Source organism: Melanerpes formicivorus, unplaced genomic scaffold, assembly GCF_026170545.1.
Source record: "Melanerpes formicivorus ecotype bairdi unplaced genomic scaffold, bMelFor1.0.p_v2 SCAF_35, whole genome shotgun sequence".
Lineage (NCBI taxonomy): Eukaryota > Metazoa > Chordata > Aves > Piciformes > Picidae > Melanerpes > Melanerpes formicivorus.
In genome coordinates, this window is record NW_027142387.1 from 4,681,924 (window position 1) to 4,701,237 (window position 19,314).

The 19,314-nt window shown below is 50.5% G+C and overlaps 1 protein-coding gene across 6 annotated transcripts in view; it reads right to left on the reverse strand.

Moving 5' to 3' along the window:
* Window positions 1-19,314, reverse strand: part of CDK14 (cyclin dependent kinase 14) — a 116,371-nt gene that overhangs the window by 31,161 nt on the left and 65,896 nt on the right. For all 6 annotated transcript variants that reach the window (XM_068156908.1, XM_068156906.1, XM_068156909.1 and 3 more), the window contains 3 exons: window positions 17,599-17,662; window positions 12,781-12,829; window positions 1,352-1,491 (listed from right to left, as the gene is read on the reverse strand). In XM_068156908.1, the coding sequence (XP_068013009.1) occupies window positions 1,352-1,491; window positions 12,781-12,829; window positions 17,599-17,662 (253 nt within the window). The remainder of the gene's footprint in view (window positions 1-1,351; window positions 1,492-12,780; window positions 12,830-17,598; window positions 17,663-19,314) is intronic.

The following is a 19,314-nucleotide window of genomic DNA, read 5'->3' on the forward strand; positions in this document are numbered from 1 at the left end:
GCAGAAAATCACAGAATCCCAGAATGGGTTGGTTGGAAGGGACCTGAAAGATCATCCAGTCCCAACTCCCTGCCATGGGCAGGGACACCTCCCACCAGCCGAACTTGCTAAAGGCCTCTTCCAGCCTGCCCTCGAACACCTCCATGGAGGGGGCATTCACAACCTCCCTGGGCAACCTGTTCCAGTGTCTCCCCACCCCCACTGTCAAGAATTTCTTCCTCATCTCCAGCCTCAATCTCCCCTCTTCCAGCTCAAAGCCATTGCCCCTTGTCCTGTCACTCCCAGCCCTTGTCAAAGTCCCTCGCCAGCTCTTCTGCAGCCTGTTCAGCTACTGGAAGGCTGCTCTAAGGTCTCCTTGGAGCCTTCTCCAGGCTGAACAGCCCTCTCTCAGCCTGTCCCCATAGGGGAGGTTCTCCAGCCCTCTGATCCTCTTGGTGGCCTCCTCTGGACCTGCTCTAGCAGTTCCATGTCCTCCTTGTGCTGGGAGCACCAGGGCTGGACCCAGCACTCCAATGCTAACATTCACCCTTCGAACCTAAGCATGTTTCCCCTCCCCACACAGAGTGAAAGCCAAGTGCTGGTGGCTATTCCCCTGTGGAAGCTGTTTTGAACAGCAGAACCTTCTCTGAATCAAACATATCATGCATGATGATATTTCCCCCACCCCCAGTACAAACAGCAGTGTGCTTTTAACACTGAAAAAGATTGGACATGTGTGCTAGAAATGATTGACCAGCCTTAAGGAGAAGCCTGACAGCATATGTGGTGATGGGAGCATGTTTGCCAAGTCACCTGGAAGGCATTTTGATTAATAAAGGAAATGCAAAGCTGTCTGCAAGCATCCTGAGGTACCAACCTCAGCTCTTCCTGCACAGCAGCTCAGCAAATTAACTGATTGCCTGCTTTGTGCTTCTCAGGCTCCCCAAGGCCGACTCCTTGCTTAAAGGTTACTGCTCCAGCAGCCACAGATTCTGGCAATCAAACAGGGCTGGCTTTTTCCTCCTGCTTGCTGCAGCTAGTTAAGAGCTGCTGTACCTTACACAGTGGAGAAAAAGCACTCAATATGGAAATCGTGGGTTTTTCCCCTCGCCTTATGACAATTCAGATAATTCTCTTGGCTGCACACATAATCAAACACAGATAGCTGGCTGCAAACTGCAGAGCAGAGATAGCAAAGAGAAAAAAGGCAGAAGAACAAAAAAGAACCCATTTTGCCCTCTGTCATTTCCAGCCTCATAGCTTGTGTGTGTGGCTGTGGACATCCCTGAAGCTGGCTGCAGGTGAGGGTCAGCATCCACACCTGTGTGCCTGGGGAAGCAGCCATGAAGCAGGCTGGGGGGTCCATACTCACTGTCAGTCAGCTCCCATAGCCGTGGGGGCAGGTCACTGAAGTACTCATGGCTCAGGGCTGCCTGTGCTGACAGCCTGTTCTTTGGGAAGCACTGGAGCAGTTTGGAGGCGAGGTCTTCTGCGTGAGCCACGTAGCTGAGCCTGAAACACAAACCAGAGGGTGTCCTGAGAAGCAAGCTCACTGCTCTGCTTGCTGATCCCATATGCAGCCAGCACACCTCACACACTGAGTCCTGTCAGCCAGGACACAGGGCAGAAGCTTTTTGGGAGCCACTACCAGGAAAGATCTTCATAGATCCCTAGAACCACAGGATGGTTTGGATTGGAAGGGACCCTAACGATCATCTAGTTCCACTAGAACAGATTGCTCAACCAACCTGACCTTGAACACCGCCAGGCTCAGAGCCTCTGGGCTCCAACTGGGCACAATGTCTCTTGGCAACCTGCTCCAGTGCCTCACCAGCCTTGTAGTGGAGAATTTCCTCCTAATGTCTCATCTCAATCCAGCTTCTCCCAGTCTGAAGCCATCCCCCCTTGTCCTGTATGCTCTACAGTGAAAGCCACCAAAAATGTCTGTTACCATCTAAGAGCCAAGCTTAAAACAACAGCAGGATTCACACAACTTTGTGAAGAACTGAATTTTAACCTCCAGTAATGCTCTAACAGACAACTCATGCACCCTGTTGCATAAAGACCTTTGTCTGTTGGGAGGTGCAGGCTCCTCCTGTTTTCGTCCTCCCCCTGTTGTCAGGTGTTATGGCAGTGCCCCCCTGATGCTGCCTGGGAAGCCTCTCTCCAGAGCTACAAGGGCAGTGTGAGGGAACTCCTTACTTTCCTGTCACCACCTGCTTGGGAATGTTGTAGGAAAATGTAGAGTAAAACCAGCAAGATGTGAGGGAAGAGAGTAATGCAGTCAGCAGCAAGATGTAAGTGGGTCCAGTTGGACTCCATGCTCTCTAAGGTGTTTTCCAACCAACCTGAGAGCCACCTTCCAGGATTGAAGGGTGCTATAGGAGAGCTGGAGAGGGACTTTGGACAGAGGCATGGAGTGACAGGATGTACCTGGCTGTGGCAGTTTAGGCTGGGTGCTTCCTGGACTGCCACATAAGTTACACCTCTGGTGTCCCAAGGGTCTAACCCAGTAAGTAGGTGGACACAGGAAATGGTGTATTTCATACTCATAATATCCTGCGCCCTATAAATCCAGCTGCAAAGTCTTTCTCTTCCTCTTTCTTCCCACTCTGCTCCCATGGGAGATGCTCCCTATCAGGCAACGATGGGGGAGCCTCTCAAGGCCTCTTAGACCTGGCTAGGCCTAATGCCAGGAGGAGAACAGGGGAGGGACAGTCTCGACCTGGCCAGCCTCAGACTAGCCTGGCAGTGGGGGGGGAAGAAAGAGCCCTGGGGGTTTTGGGTATACCCTCAGGTGGGGAGAAGGGAAGTGTTGTGAGGCTTTGGGTGTGATGTAAGGGCCTCTGTATGCTTTGGGATTCTTTTGTCACTGCTTTGTAGTCTCTGTAAAACACTTACTGCTTTTCCATTTAAACTCTCCATCACTTCTGCAATCCATCTGTGTGATGAGTGCCATTCTTTTGCCCTTCTCAGGGCAAGAGAGGATCTGCCTGGCCTCAAACCAGGACACTGGCACATTAAGATTCTATTTTAGCCAGAAAATCAGACTAATTAATATAAACTGAGAACATTTTGAGTAGGAACAGTTTAGGAAACCAAGGTCACAGAAGCAGACAATCAGAGTGGTAGGGGTTGGAAGGGACCCCTCAGGATCACTGAGTCCTCCCAGCTTAGAGACAAAGAAGATACCTGTTAACGAGATCCCAGAATGGTTTGGGCTGGAAGGGACCTTAAAGATCACCGAGTTCCAACCCCCTGCTTTGGGTAAGGACATCCCTCCTCAATCAAGAATGGAATGGAATGGAATGGAGTGGAATGGAATGGAATGGACCAGACCAGAAAATCAGTCAAGAAGCCAAAGAAGCAAATAATCAAAAAATTCTACCTGAATGGGATAGGAATGCAACAAAGATACCTGGGGCTGCAACATAACCACAGCAGCTGAGGAAAGAGTTGTGCCTGAATCAAGATTAGAACTGCTTTGAGAACTAATGAATAACTGTGGAGCAGAGAGCCATGGCTTAGCCCCAGCCTTGTAGAGTTAGAGAATAGAATAGAATAGAATAGAATAGAATAGAATAGAATAGACCAAACCAGGTTGGAAGAGACCTTCAAGATCATCGTGTCCAACCCATCAACCAATCCAACCCACCTAAACAACTAACCCATGGCACCAAGCACCCCATCAAGTCTCCTCCTGAACACCTCCAGTGATGGTGACTCCACCACCTCCCCGGGCAGCACATTCCAATGGGCAATCACTCTCTCTGTATAGAACTTCTTCCTAACATCCAACCTAAACCTCCCCTGGCACAGCTTGAGACTGTGTCCTCTTGTTCTGGTACTGGCTGCCTGGGAGAAGAGAACAACATCTGCCTGTCTACAACCTCCCTTCAGGTAGTTGTAGAGAGCAGTAAGATCTCTCCTGAGACTCCTCCTCACCAGGCTAAGCAACCCCAGCTCCCTCAGCCCCTCCTCATAGGGCTTGTGTTCCAAGCCCCTCCCCACCTTTGTTGCTCTTCTCTGGACACATTCCAGCAAGTCAACCTCCTTCCTAAACTGAGGGGCCCAGAACTGGACACAGTACTCGAGGTGTGGCCTAACCAGTGCAGTGTACAGGGGCAGAATGACCTCCCTGCTCCTGCTGGCCACACTGTTCCTGATGCAGGCCAGGATGCCATTGGCCTTCCTGGCTGCCTGGGCACACTGCAGGCTCGTGTTCAGCCTACCATCAACCAGTACCCCCAGGTCCCTCTCTGCCTGGCTGCTCTCCAGCCACTCTGACCCCAGCCTGTAGCACTGCATGGGGTTGTTGTGGCCGATGTGCAGAACCCGGCACTTGGATGTGCTCAATCTCATGCCATTGGATTCTGCCCATCTGTCCAGCCTGTCGAGGTCCCTCTGCAGAGCCTCTCTACCCTCCAGCAGATCAACTCCTGCCCCCAGCTTGGTGTCATCAGCAAATTTACTGATGATGGACTCAATGCCCTCATCCAGATCATCAATAAAGATGTTAAAGAGCACAGGGCCCAGCACTGATCCCTGGGGCACACCACTAGTGACTGGCTGCCAGCTGGATGTGGCACCATTCACCACCACTCTCTGGGCTCAGCCCTCCAGCCAGCTCATGGAATGGCTGGACTGGGTGAGCTGAAAGGGCTTCTCTAATCAAAAGGATTCTAAAGAGAAAAAAAAAAAAAAGACCAAATTCATTGCCCAGTCTGCAGAAATATTCCAATCTGATTTAATTATTATGTTTTCCTGCCCAGATAATATCTTGAGTAGTGCTGGGAGTGGTGTTAGTTGTTCCTGCAGTGCTTTGAAGATTCCAGATATCCCATTATCTGTGTTTATTCCCAAGCATTTACAGATTTTCAGCTCAGAAGGGACCACAACCAGCAAGTCTCACCTCCTGTGTAATACAGGCCAGAGGTCATCATCCAAGGAACTCAGGGCTCAGGTCATCACCTTTAGCTGGGCTCAGCTGTCTCTTTGAAGACCTACATTCTACCTTTGTTAAGGGAGCTTTGCACAGCAAGGAATCAAACCCTTCTCCAAACCCTCATGACTTCTGCAAAGGTCACTCCTGGAACCCATGGCCACTGCAGGAGACAGATGAATGTGGGGTGCTGAGGCTGTCAGCCTCCATGGAATGCATGGCTGCATTGTTTCAGATAGCTGTTCCTGCACTCCTGGAGAATGCACTGCATGAAGATGTGTCTAAATTACATCTTCTGCAGCAGGACTGCTTGGGGAAAGCCACGTGGTGGGCACCCTCACTGCTCTGGGATGTCAGAACGTTTGGCCCTGTTTCTTTCCTGGTTTTTTGGCCAACATTATCCTTAAAGCCTGAATGGTTTGCCCCAGGGAAGGCTGGGGCAGGAACAAAAGCTGAATTTTCTGATGGGGTTCAGTGGTTAAATGTCTACTAGAGAGCAGTTAACAAAAAGGGCCAAAGACCAAAAAAAGCCAGATTTGATTTCTGAAAGCTCCTCCCTCAGTCTGTGACAGGATGGAATCTGGTACAATATGGCTTTGTGTCCCCAGCATAATGGCAGGTTTTGTCCCCAGCAGTAGGGCCACACAGGCCCTTGGCGTGCATGCTATGGCCAGGCCAAAGGTTCACGCTTGGCTTGCTGCCACCCTAAGCACTGGGGAATAATGATTAGCCCTAACAGCAGCCAGACCTGCAGCACCCAGACCAGCCTCTGCAGCAGGCACTCAGTAATGCACAGATATGGATGGGGGAACCCTGGCAGCATTGCTGCCTGCCTGCACTCTGGCATCTGTGCAGCACAGTGGTGTTCAGGTCAGCCCCAACTGCCCTGTGCAGCCTGAGCTCAGGAGAAATAGACACCACATGGACCTGCCTCCCTTCAGACATCCAGGAGTCTGACCATGAGGGGCTGGAAACCTCACCAGATCACAAGAATGTGGTTCAATTTCAGAAACAGGCTTAAAGGTCTTTCTGCTGCAGAGGAAGGAGTATTTGGTCAAGCAGAACATGACTTCAGATCACTGAAGTTTGGTTTTAAGCTCTTGAGGGAAAAAAAAGTAGAAAAGTTTTGGGTGTGTGCAGTGAACTCCTGAAGCTGGGGTGACTTGCTTTCCAAGGCACTGCAGAAGGCAGCTCCTATCCACATGAATCAGTAAGACAAATGCTGCCTGGATGCCCCCAGCAGCAGGTGAATCCTCCCAAAGCAAACCCTTTGCTGTGCAGTTTGCCATGGGAGGGCACAGCTCCTGCAGCCCAGCATTATTCTATTCTATTCTATTCTATTCTATTCTATTCTATTCTATTCTATTCTATTCTATTCTATTCTATTCACTAATCTATCCAAAGCAGGAGGGCACCCAATGCCCTTTGGAAACCTCAGCTCTGCTCCTTCATTCTGTGTCATCTTCTGCAACCTCAAGTTTTGGAAGGCAACACCACACTTGACATGAACAGAAGAATCACTGTCTGGCAAAGCCCTTCAAGATCACCCAGCCCAACCATTCTCTAACTCTGCCAAGGCTGGGGCTGAGCCATGGCCCTCAGCACCACATCTCTGCCTCTGGGAAACACCTCCAGGGATGGGCATCCAGCCACCTCCCTGGGCAGCCTGTGCCAGGCTGTGAGAACCCTTTCAGTCAAGAAGTTTCTTCTCATGCCCAACCTAAACCTTCCCTGGTACAACTTGAGGTCATTTCCTCTCCTCCTTTCACTTGTTCCTAGGACAAAGAGACCAACCCCCACCTGGCTCCAGCCTCCTTTCATGGCAGGGGGTTGGAACTGGATGATCTTTGAGGTCCCTTCCAGCCCAACATATTCTGTGGGTCTATAATTGTTTTGAAATTCTTTACTGTCTGTAAGTCATCTGATCAGGGACAGTGGTTTTTCAGGGCATTCTTCATGCACCTTAGCAAGCTGAACAAAATACCCTTGGAATAGAAACAGAGCTAAAAATACTGAGGAACATCCCCACCACCACCTTCTGAGCCATTATTGCACCAGGAAATGGAGAAGAGAGGTCTCTAATCCTGAACAAGAACTCTTCAAGGTTTATGTTCCCTATAAACCTTTCAGGGAGAACTGAAAATATAAGTTGGTAATGCACAAAATGCCCTAACAAATAGATCAGATTTTTCACTTAATGCTTTTTACAGGCTTAAAGCAAAGGGAGTGAAAGAAAATCACCTTTTACAGCCTGGCTGTGAGGGGAAGAATGCCTTCCTGCTATGCTTCTTACAGCAGGGCACGGTGAATTTATATCAGCTGCACTCAATCTGGGGGCATGAGAAAAGGAGGAGAATGCAGCAGTGGAGTTAACATTCCACAGCATTCTTTCCTCACATATTTATTTCCTCACTGCCTGGACAAAAGCCAAACACCGCCCCCCCCCCCCCCCCCCCCCCCCCTAGAAACAGCAGAAAGAAACCTTTGGCACACAGAGCAGTCACAGCTCTCTGATTTTCCTCCTCCCCCCACAACAACCTGGATTGTTTCTTTCTGAAGACATCCAAGCAAAAAAATGCTTCAAAGAAAAAAGCAAAACAAAACCAAAACACCAACCCAACTCTGAATTTCAAATTTGCCAGGTGGCTGCAGCAACAGATCCCCCCTGATTTCCCTTAGGAAATGACTGCAGAAGGAAAAGCTGAGCTGTCTGTGGGCATTAGCAAACAAAGGCAATGGATTACTGGTACAGAAACATTAGCACCACCTTAGAAAGCACTGAAACAGAGAATCATGGAATTGTGTGGGTGGGAAAAGCCCTCTAAGATCATCCAGTCCAACCAGCCACCCAACACCACCATGGCCATCAAACCATGTCCCCAGGTGCCATGGCCACATGTTTCTGGAACAGCTCCAGGGATGGGGACTCCACCACCTCCCTGGGCAGCCTGTGCCAATCCCTGACCACTCTTGCAGCAAAGAATTTTTCCTCATCTCCAACCTAACCCTACCCTGGCACAATTTCAGGCCATTTCCTCTCCTTCTGTCACCCGATCCTAGGGAGAAGAGCCTAACCCCTACCTGGCTGCAGCCTCCTTTTAGGGAGCTGTAGAGAGCAATGAGGTCTCCCATCAGTCTCCTCTTCTCCCAACTAAACAGCCCCAGGTCCCTCAGCTGCTCCTCACCAGCTCTGTTCTCCAGACCCTTCCCCAGCTTCCTTGCCCTTCTCTGGACCTGCTCCAGCCCCTCGATGTCCATCTTGGAGTGAGGGCCCAAAACTGAACCCAGCACTCCAGTCCTCTATGTCCTTCTTGGAGTAAGAGCCCCAAAGCTGAATCCATCACTGAAGGAGGTCCCTCAGCAATCCTCTTAAGACTTGTTCTCAAGCCCTCCTGTCTGACATTTTATCCTCTTGGGTTCAAGAACTCTTCTTTCACTGCAATGTAAGAACTGGGCTGTTTGCTCAGGCCTCCCAGGTGTTTGCTGCCAGGCTGCAGCAGAGAGGCAGTGCCCTGAGCAGGGCACCTTGCTGTTAGTGACCAGTTCTCAAAGTAGTTCTCTCCCTGTGAGAGCAATTCTCACAGTAACCCCCAGACCTGACCTGCTGGGGCCTCAGATCCACCAAGCCCTTGGGAGCACCCACAGCTGCCCACAACTTCAATGGTCTGATCTCCTCTCAGGTCACAGAACAGCTTTATATGGTCACAGCAGCAAGAGGAGTGCTCTGGATTCATTTGTGCAGCTCACTGAAGGTGGTGGAGATCTGGAGGCTGAGAGAAGGCCCCCAGCCCAGAAAGCTCAGGAGGACAGGCCCCAGGCACACGTCTGCAGTTAACTTTCTGTGCTGGGGTCTCCTGACTGAGAACCCCCCGAGGAAGCAATTACATACAAAGAAGCATCCAGGGCTGCATGGAGCCACACTCCTCAGACATAGCAGAGACATGATGCAGGACCTGTAAACACTGGGAGGAGGAGACAGAGATGGTTCTAATGAGAGCCCATGGGCAGTGGATCCACATCCAGGCAGTCAGAGATCCTTTAATGTGGATCATTATGCCTGTGGATTTTGAAGGGCTTGAAGGGTGATGGCTTCAGACTGGAAGAGGCTGGACTGAGCTGAGCCATGAGGAAGCAATTCTTACCCAGGAGGGTGGTGAGGCACTGGGACAGGGTGTCCAGAGAAGCAATGAGGGCTCCAAGGCTGGAGGTGCTCAGTGCCAGGTTGAATGAGGCCTTGGGTGAGCTGGGCTGGTGGGAGGCCCATGGCAGGGGGGTGGTGCTGGATGTGACCTGACCAACCACCTGATGGTCAGGGAGCTGCAGCTAGTTCTGTAGAATCACAGACTGGCTTGGCTTGGAAGGGACCTTCAAGATCATCCGGTTCCAACCCCCCTGGCACTAAGCAGGGCTCAGCAGAGAGCCTGACTGCTCAGCTAACAATCTAAGGTGCCCACCATGCCCTCTGCATTGACTATTTTAGCCCATGGCAACCAGCATTCTCCAAAACCACTCCTAGACACAGATCTGGGGCAATGCATGCCAGGCACCATTCCCAAAGTGTGGCAGGTACCAGGCTCCCACCAGCAGAGCTTGAATTACCTTCAGTCTTACTCTAGCAAACACCACTGCCCTGGTCTGCCACGTGGCTCTTCTGCTAGTCTGGAGATGCTGGATGAAAAAGTAACCCTGAACCCTCTGCAAAGGAACAGCTGCACCTGCAGCAAGCCCACAGGAGCTGTGGATCTACAGTGTTCCTTCATGCAGCTGTGGCCAAGGGTCTGCCACATGGCCTGGGGGCCAGAAAGTAGTTCCTGGCTCTGCTTTAGTGCAGCATTGTAGACAGAGGCTGGAGCTGACAGCAAAATGAGATTCACCAAACACTGCCCGTCAACATCTCAGGAAGGATTCCTGCCCCCATGACTGCAGAAGAAAGCTTGACTCAAGGGCACTGCAGTGATCAAATATGAACAAATAAAAGGAATATAGAAGGTTCTGCTTAAATCACCCCTCTCCACCCTGCTTCATGTCAGGGTGGAGAGATCAGTTTGAGGCACACCAAGAGAACAGACCAAAAGCCAGAGCTTTGTGGCTGCTCCAGAATCTAACCAAGAAGTCAAGGCAAAAACTGATGGTCTGTGCTTAACATGCAGTGGCAGCAGAGAGGGAAGCATGAATTTCATCTGCTCTCACCAGAGTTCCTTGGGTTTTGTAAGTTTGGACTCAAACAGCACCAACATTTTAAAGCTGTTCTGGATTCCTAGACAATAGGAACGAAAAAGCAACCAAGATATTTATGGGAGGGGACAGGAGACAGAAAAAAATTGGGTTTCTGGTTTGTTTCTTTTGTTTGTTTGCTTTTTGTTGTTTTGTTGTTGGGGGTTTCCTCCCCCCCCCCCATTTAAATTCCCTGCAGTAACATTCTAAGTTGATAAACCCAGCACCCCCCCTCCAAATTCAAGCTTTTATTCATTTGTATGTGCAGCAGCAGCGATCACAAAGCAAACACAGCTGGCATCTCTGTCATCTGATTCACTGAAGGGTTTAGCTGGACAAACATCACAAAGCTGTGGCTGCTTCCATTGAATTTCTGATCAAATATGCTCCAGCAGCACATCAGCTCCCTTACAGCAATTATCATGGCATGTGAATAATTGAACAGCAAAGGTGTCTGTGTGGAAAGCAGATCTCAGAGATGGGAATTCAGCTGAGGCAGCGGGCAGTGGCCATGCACCATGCTGTACTTCACAGCATTTAAAGGGATGCAGGTTTTGGGGTGAGTTTTGCACATCCTGGCATTTACATTGTGGTACCCACAGAGCTGCCAATGCAGAGAAACAAGATTGCAAGAGGTCATCTGCAGCTTCACTTCAGTTTAACAGAGAACTTGACTGCTTTATTGATGTCTTTTAGGATGACAGAACCTATCTGCCAGGAGAACCTTCATGTCCTTCATAAAGAAACAACACACAAAGCCCCATCACCAGCAGGCTGGGGGGGGCCTTTCCCTAGGGCCTCACCACAGTGTCTTGAGCTTCAGACCAGAGAGTGGTAATCATTTTAAGCAAACCCTTCATTTCTGTCCCCACCATCACCATCGTTTTTGGTGGATTCTTTCCCCTAGACTTGCAGCACAGTTTGTTCAGCTTCAGAGAGTTAATTAAGTAATTTTAAGGGAAATCTTCATTTCCTTCATTGAAATTGCTACAAGTTCCAACCCCATCACCAGCATTTCTGGTGGTTTTTTCCCCTAGATTTTCAGCACAGCCTGTTGTTCAGCACAATACCACAGAGTTACAATGATTTTAAGGCAGAATGATTGCCTTTAGGATATGGGATTGACTCAGTGCCTGAAAGCAAAAGGTCAGCTCCCTCTGGAACCACTTTGCTTCTGTGCCCTCCAGCACTGGCAGGTGCAGCAGCCCTATGCTGACAGTGTGCTGCTGCAGAGGCAGAGCCTAACCTCTCCAGTTCCACCCAGCAGCCAGGATTATTGCCTTCCCCTCTTCCCATTCTGCCACTCAGGTCAAGCAGGCATTGCACATAATCTACATGGGGATCTGCCTGCAGCCAGCATGGCTCTCAAATCCTCAAACAAAAGCTTCAACCTTTCCAAGCTATTTAAAGACATCACTGAACTGAATTATAAAAGATGATGGCTAGGAAATAACTTCCAGTTTTGCACCAAATCCCTGTTTTCACTAAGGCTGCTGCAATGCCAGCCCTGTGTTCTGCATCACTAACTCAAACCCCACACAACTGCATGAGAAAGCAGAAATCCTTGGTTATCTGTCCTCTGTGATAGGAAAGCACACAGCAGCTGCAAGAAGTGTCCCAGCTCAAAAATGGCAGAAAGGAAGCAATTCAATTTTCTAGCCAAAACTGGTATTAGTTTAGGGAGACAAACACAGATTCTCATGAGTGGCAGTCATGGAGTCACAGAAGAGTAAGATCTGTGAGACCTGTAAGATCATTGTCACAAAAGTGACAAAGAGCCGTGGATGGTATCACTTAACCCAACAGCAGCTGCTGAGCACTCCTAAATGCCAGCCCAGTTCCTGAGGTGCTTGCCACTGTGGCTCCCATTTGGGGAAAATGGGCATAAAGCTGCTGAGAGGCCTGGAGCATCTCTGTGATAGGGACAGGCTGAGAGCCCTGGGGCTGTTTAGCCTGGACAAGAGCAGCCTGAGGAGGGATCTCATCAGTGCTGATCAAAGCCTCAAGGGTGGGCGGCAGGAGGATGGGGCCAGGCTCTGTTCAGTGGTGCCCAGGGACAGGACAAGGGGCAATGGGCACAGACTGGAACATCAGAAGCTCATCTGAACATGAGGAGGAACTTCTGTGATTTAAGGGTGCTGGAGCCCTGGAGCAGGCTGCCCAGAGAGGTCGTAGAGTCTCCATCTCTGAAGACATTCCAAACTCACCTGGATGTGTTCCTGTGTGACCTTCTCTAGGTGACCCTGCTCAGGCAGGGGGCTGGACTTGATGATCTCCAGAGGTCCCTTCCAACCCCTGCCATCCTGTGGTACTGAACACTGCATGACATTTCCACTTTACTAAAGCACCAACCCCCAGAAGCCTTCAAACCTGCCCTCAGTCTCTGCCACTTGGTCATTAACCCAAGTTCTGATCACATCCCAGGCTGACTCCAGAGCTTTTTAATGTCTAAGAGAAGCTCTTATGAAAGAAGTCTTTCTAGGTTTGCCTGCTCCTGGCAGAAGCAGGAAAGAAGTTGCACATTTGTGCTGTCCTTCAGAAGGACAGAGCCGGGTCAAGTTAACTAGGATCACTTCAGCTTGGCATAAGTCACATCCTTGAAGAGTCCAAAGAGTAACTAAAGGAAAGAACCCCAGAGGACTTACTTGTTCCATGCTTGTCTAAGACTTTTCGGGCTGTAGTGTGTGAAGTGCTCTGGAAGAACAGAAGAAGCACATTCAGTTATTTGCATTAAGCCTAGGGCTTTCTTCCTCAAATTTATTTATCAGTTTTCAGGATTTCTGTGCAAGCACTGCAGCTCAAGTCCCAAGACAGCAAAAAGAAAACAGCACAGGAGCAACTGCCACACCAGCAGGGAGAAACCCCCCACATCAAACCACCCAAACCCAAAGAAGACCCCAGCTTGTTAAACAAACCAACCAAAACCCAAACCACCATGATGCAGCCACACAAATGTTCTCCCAACAGCAAACTGCAGTGGGGCTGCTCTTAGCTTCAGGCCTTGCAGCACAGCTCACTCAGTGCCACATCTGCCCAGAAAGGTTTTAGGACTGTGCCTCAAAAACAGCAGCATCAACCAACCCAGAGAGAAATGTTGGCTGGAGAAGAGGAGGCTGAAGGGAGACCTTCTCCCTCTCTATATCTCATGAAAGGAGATTGCAGTAAGGTGGAGGTTGGTCTCTTCCCTGTATCAGGTAATAGAAGGAGAGGAAATGACCTGAAATTGTGCCAGGGGAGGCTTAGGTTGGAGATGAGAAAAAAATTTCTTTTCTGCCAGAGTGATCAGGGATTGGCACAGGCTGCCCAGGGAGGTGGTGGAGTCCCCACGCCTGGAGGTGTGCCAGAAACGTGTGGCCATGGTGGTGCTGGGTGGCTGGTTGGACTGGATGATCTTGGAGGGCTTTTCCAACCCAAACAGTTCTCTGGTTCTATGATAATGAGTACAAAATGGAAACAGAAAGGAGCAGAGGGAAAAGAGAGAGTTGCTTGATTTAATAAACCTGATGTGTAAAGGACCAAGAAAGAGATGTTCTTAAAACAGCTGCTCCCAGCTGTCCTCAGCCTGAAGGCCTAGGGGACAAGCAAGCCCTGTGCCAGCCAGCTCACTCAGCACTCAGTGTTTGCAAGCACTGCTACAAACAGCAGCAGTTCTGTTGCTTTCTACTTTCTGCCTTTAGACAGCCTCTGCACCCCAGCTCTGCTCCCTGCACCCTCACTCGAGCTCACACAGCTCTGGGCTCTGCACTGCCAGCACCATCAGCTGCCTGACAAACAGGCTCCATCTGACAGCCCTGCATCAAGGGCAGCTTCAAACAGAGGCAAATTGCAGCAGAATTCACTGGTGAGCTGATTAGCAGCCCTGGGAAGGAGTTGGAGAAGGAGAGCAAACAAGCTGCTGCATTTCAAGTTACACAAAACAAGAGGGGGGTTCTCCGCTATCAGCCAGGGAATCACATCCACTGCTACACCTTTGCCACCTTTGCCTTGGAAGCACCTCCCAGAGGCAAGGAAAGCCTGATGAGGAAGGAGAAGCAGAGCAGACTTGTGACTTTTCAGCTCCTTTTTTAGCACTATTGATAATCAGCTCCCAGTCTAAAGCAAAGCACTTAAAATGCAGTCTGACTTCAAGGCATTTCTGTGTGCTGCTAATCAAAACACAGCAGCTAATGTGCATTCCTTGATTACTGCTGCTCTCCATCTGAAACCAAGTGTGATTAGCTGAAATGCAAATATTTAAACATCACCATAATTAATATTTTGAGAAGCCTAATGCCTGGTGCCTGTCAATAGCTCTTCTTTACATTTAAATTAAAGTCTGGAGTGACTGAGCCTGCAGTGTGCTGCCTGAGCCTCAGCTGCTGCTTTAGTAAGGATTCACTTCTAAAGATACCACAGATGGCACCAAGCTGCAGGCAGTGCTGGTCTGCTAGAGGGCAGGAAGGCTCTGCAGAGGGACCTGGCCAGGCTGGATCCATGGGCAGACGCCAATAGGATGAGATTCAACAATGCCAAGGGCTGGGTCCTGCACTTGGCTCACAACAACCCCATGAAGGCTCCAGGCTGGGGGCAGTGGCTGGAAAGTGCCCAGCAGAGAAAGACCTGGGGGTGCTGGGTGACAGCAGCTGGAGGTGAGCCAGGGTGTGCACAGGTGGCCTGGATCAGCAATGGTGTGCAACTAGCAGGAGCAGGGCAGGGATTGTCCCCCTGCACCCAGCAGTGGGGAGGCCACACCTGGAGTGCTGGGTTCAGTCTTTTCCAACTGAAATTATTCCACCAGGAATACAAAATGGTCACCATTTGGTTTGCCACTGAAAGAGCCAGAAAGCCACTTGCATTTTATCTACCTGTTTGAGACCTTTGATTACTCAGCACCAGAGCTCTGCCTCTTGGAAACACCTCCAGGGATGGGCATTCAGCCACCTTCCTGGGCAGCCTGTGCCAGGCTGTGAGAACCCTTTCAGACAAGATGTTTCTTCTCATGGCCAACCTAAACCTGCCCTGGCCCAGCCTGAGGCCATTTCCTCTCCTCCCCTTAGGACAACCCAACATGGCCATTACACAGTCAGAATTTCAGGATGTTCAGCTCATGTTCAGCTCAGTCAGCTTCAGCTCTAGCTCATGTGAAGCCAGCTGCAGCTGGCCTCAGGAGCACCTTTCAGCAGTGTTGCTGCATGCCAAGCAGTCAGAGACCATTGCTGTCCACAGTGATCAGAGCCTTAGCCACCGGCAGAGCAGAGGCTGAAGCCTTGCTCTCCGGTTAGCTATGGTGAGCTCTCCACAGCTCTACCAAATCACAGCATGAAAGCAGCCAACAGGAAACAAAACCAAAGTCTCTGCTGTCAGGAGGCTTCCCAGCTGCATGTCCTGTGCCTAGGGTTTCAGACCACAGCAGCTCTTTAAGCCTAGTACTTGTTTTCCTGCTTGCACAACTCAGTTTCCAGCACCAAAGCCTTGTCCAACTGGCTGTTGGTATCCTCAGTGCTCTCAGTTTATAGAATGGTTTGGGTTGGAAAGGACCTTCAAGATCATCCAGTTCCACCCCCCTGCCATGGGCAGGGACACCTCCCACCAGAGCAGGTTGCTCAAGGCCTCATCCAGCCTGGTCTGGAACACTTCCAGGGATGAGGCATCCACAACTTCCCTGGGCAACCAGTTCCAGTGTCTCCCCACCCTCACAGTAAAGAACTTCTCCTGTCCATCCTGCCCTCTTCCTCTGTTTGTATAACTATCACAGAATCATTAAGGGTAGAGAAGCTCTCCAAGCTCATCCAGTCCAATCATCAACACAGCACCACCAGGACCACTAAACCACGGCCCCAAGTGCCATGGCCACAAGTTTCTGGAACACCTCCAGGGCTGGGAACTCGACCACCTCTGTGGGCACCAAACTCCATAATATGGGATGGAGAAAATAAAGCAAATCCAACCCAATACTTGTACAAAAAGCCCAGACTGAATGAAGTGCCTCCTGCCAGGTTATTTCCTGGTCTTCTGTGGCAATAAACCCAAATCCCTTAACACACTTGGAAGTCCAATAAGGAAATGAAATTTCTTGGCTGCCATCTGCTGTTGAAAAGGTTCCTGTCTCACACAGGAAGGCAGAGCAGAGCAAGCTCAAGGAGCCTTTCACTGGCACCTCCTGGTCTTCTCCCTCTCCTTACAGGTCTTGGAACCTCTGTCAGAAGCCTGTTGCTGTGAGAGTTTGTCTCTTAATCAACACCCAGAATGAGAGCCCCAGAAGCCTGTAAGCCCCATGAACCCCTGATGTGGGGAGAATTCTCTGCTATTTTAGTATTGCAGTGAAAAACTGAACCAGCTGGAAAAAAAAGTTCTACTCATCCACTGCACCTTGCTCTTGGCTTTGTTGAACTTGAGGAGGTAGGCACTGGCCCAGCTCTCCATCCTGTCAGGGCTTGACAACTCCAAGACACTGAAAAGGTTCTAGCAGATGGCCCAGTGCAAACTTCAGCTCTCACAAAGCCTTTTCTCTGCTCTTCAGCCTCCTTCAGTATTCCTCAAAGTTTGAGGTGTTCTACTGCTGAGGACTCAGCACCACCAATGAAAGGCACAGAACCCACATCAGGGCTCATTTTGTACTCAAGAGGAGAAAGCACAAAAGAAAGCAAAGTGAAAGTAAAGAAAAACCCCACCCTGAGCACAACCACCAGCAGACAGAAAAAGGGCTTTGTGCTTTGGGCACTGTGTCTTGCCATGCTGGAGCTGGTGGCCTCAGACACCCTGCAGTGGGAAAACCACAGAAACTTGATAGCATGGCATCACTAAGGTTGGAGACCTCTAAGATCATCCAGTCCAACCATCTACAGCCCAGGTAGTTTAGCTAGCCCCTAGGAAGGAATATTTCTGATTGGAAAAGCCCTTCAAGATCACCCAGCCCAAGCATTCTCTACCTTTACCATGGCCCTCAGCATCACATCCCTGTCTCTTTAAACACCTCCAGGGATGGGCATTCAGCCACCTCCCTGGGGCAGCCTGAGGCCATTTCCTCTTCTCCTGTCACTTCTTCCTAGGGGGTAGAGCCCAACCCCCACATGGCTCCAGTCTCCTGTCAGGAAGCTGTAGAGTCAGAAGGTCTCCCCTCAGCCTCTCTTCACCTTGTAGAAGCACACATGGAAATCCTTCCCAGACCATTAGCATAAAATCACAGACTCATAGAATGGCCAGAATTGGAAAGGCCCTTAAAGATCATCTAGTCCCAACCCCCTGCAGGGACACCTTCCACTAGACCAGATTGCTCAAAGCCTCATTCAGCCTGGTCTTAAACACTTCCAGAGATGAAGCATCCACAACCTCCCTGGGCAACCTGTTCCAGTGTCTCCCCACCCTCACTGTCAAGAATTTCTTCTTCATCTCCAGTCTCAATCTCCCCTGCTCTAGTTTCAAACCATTGCCCCTTGCCCTACATTCTATCTTGCCTCTTTCCAGGAAGAGAACTTGGAACTCACCTGGTTTGAAGTGGGGTAAGGAGTGGACTCCAGGCCACGTGTCTTCATTTGGTGTTCCAAGTACCTGTGCACAAAAAGAGAAGGAAAAGCCCAGACTGAAACCCCAGAGCTTGCTGTGATGGAGAAGACTGAAAAGCCAGCACTCCCCATGGGGTGCAAGCTGTGCCAAACAACCTGGACTCACCACAGGAACCATTACTGGGAAAGGGGGGAGCAGGAGGGGCCAAGTGGTCCAACAATGGCCATGGGTTCAGGGTACCACGGGGGTCAGCGAACAGCTGTGGTCTTGTGAGGCTGCTGCTGAACCAACACCTCAAAGCTGCTCTCTGCTGCAAGAGCCAAGCCCCTGCACACCTCAGGGGGCTGCTATAGCAGAGACTGCAAGTTGAGCTCAGAAGTCCTCTAACTCACTATAAACTTGGAGATGATATTTAACAGATGCCATGGTAGAAGACTTGCACAGATGGTGAAGCAGATCAGAGAATGATAGAGTGGTTTGGGTTGGAAAAGATCATCCAGTCCAACCAGCCACCCAGCACCACCATGGCCACTAAACCATAGCCCCAGGTGCCATGGCCACACCTTTCTGGAACACCTCCAGGGATGGGGACTCCACCACTTCCCTAGGCAGCCTGTGCCAATCCCTGACCACTCTTGAAGCAAAGAAATTTTTCCTCATCTCCAACCTAACCCTCCCCTGGCACAATTTCAGGCCATTTCCTTTCCTTCTATCACCTGATCATAGGAAGGAAAGACCAACCCCCACCTGGCTGCAGCCTCCTTTCAGGGAGCTGTAGAGGGCAGTGAGGACCAAGAGCACAGCACGAGCAAGAAGGTACGGCAGAGTTATCATTTGAAGTGGATGCAGCACCCACAAACCCAGCACATTCTGAGCAGATACAGATCTGACTCTTGCACTGTGCTTGCTTTCTGTTCACGCCAACTGCCCCCCTTCTGTCTGTGCCAGACCAACATCCAGCAGCAAAGCAAATTCTCCCAGCTGTCCCCCTTCTTCCAGCAGTGTGTGCAGTGCTGGGCTCCCCAGCTCAAGGACAGGCAACTGCTGGAGAGAGTCCAGCTGGGAGGGTCCTGGTGCTGCTGAGGGGCCTGGAGCATCTCTCTGAGGAGCAAAGGCTGAGAGCCCTGGGGCTGCTGAGCCTGGGACAGAGCAGCCCCAGAGGGGATCTGATCAATGCTCAGCAAGAGCTAAAGGGTGAGGGGCAAGAGGATGGGGCTGGGCTCTTGTCAGTGGTGCCCAGTGACAGGACAAGGGGCAATGGGCACAGACTGGAACCCAGGAGGTTTCACTGCAGTTCAAAGAGAAACTTGGTTGGTGTGAGGGTGCTGGAGGCCTGGAGCAGGCTGCCCAGTGAGGTTGTGGAGTCTCCTTCTCTGGAGAGCTCCCATCCTCACCTGGCCATTATGAACCTGGGCAAACCACCTTGGGTGCCCTGCTTTAGCAGGAGAGTCAGACTGGATGCTCTCCAGAGGTCTCTTCCAGCCCCACCATGCTGGGAGGCTGTGATTCCATATGCAAATTCACCAGGGTGATTTGCAAAGGCAGCTTGCAGGACCCTCCTTACAGTTCTGGGAAGTCTGTGAATAAGAGAAACTTGTCCCTGTACTCTGAACCCCCACAACCCCCTGGGATGTGACATCACAGCTGCTGTCTGGGACAGCACAGCTCTTGCATTAGAGACACTTCAGGAAATACCA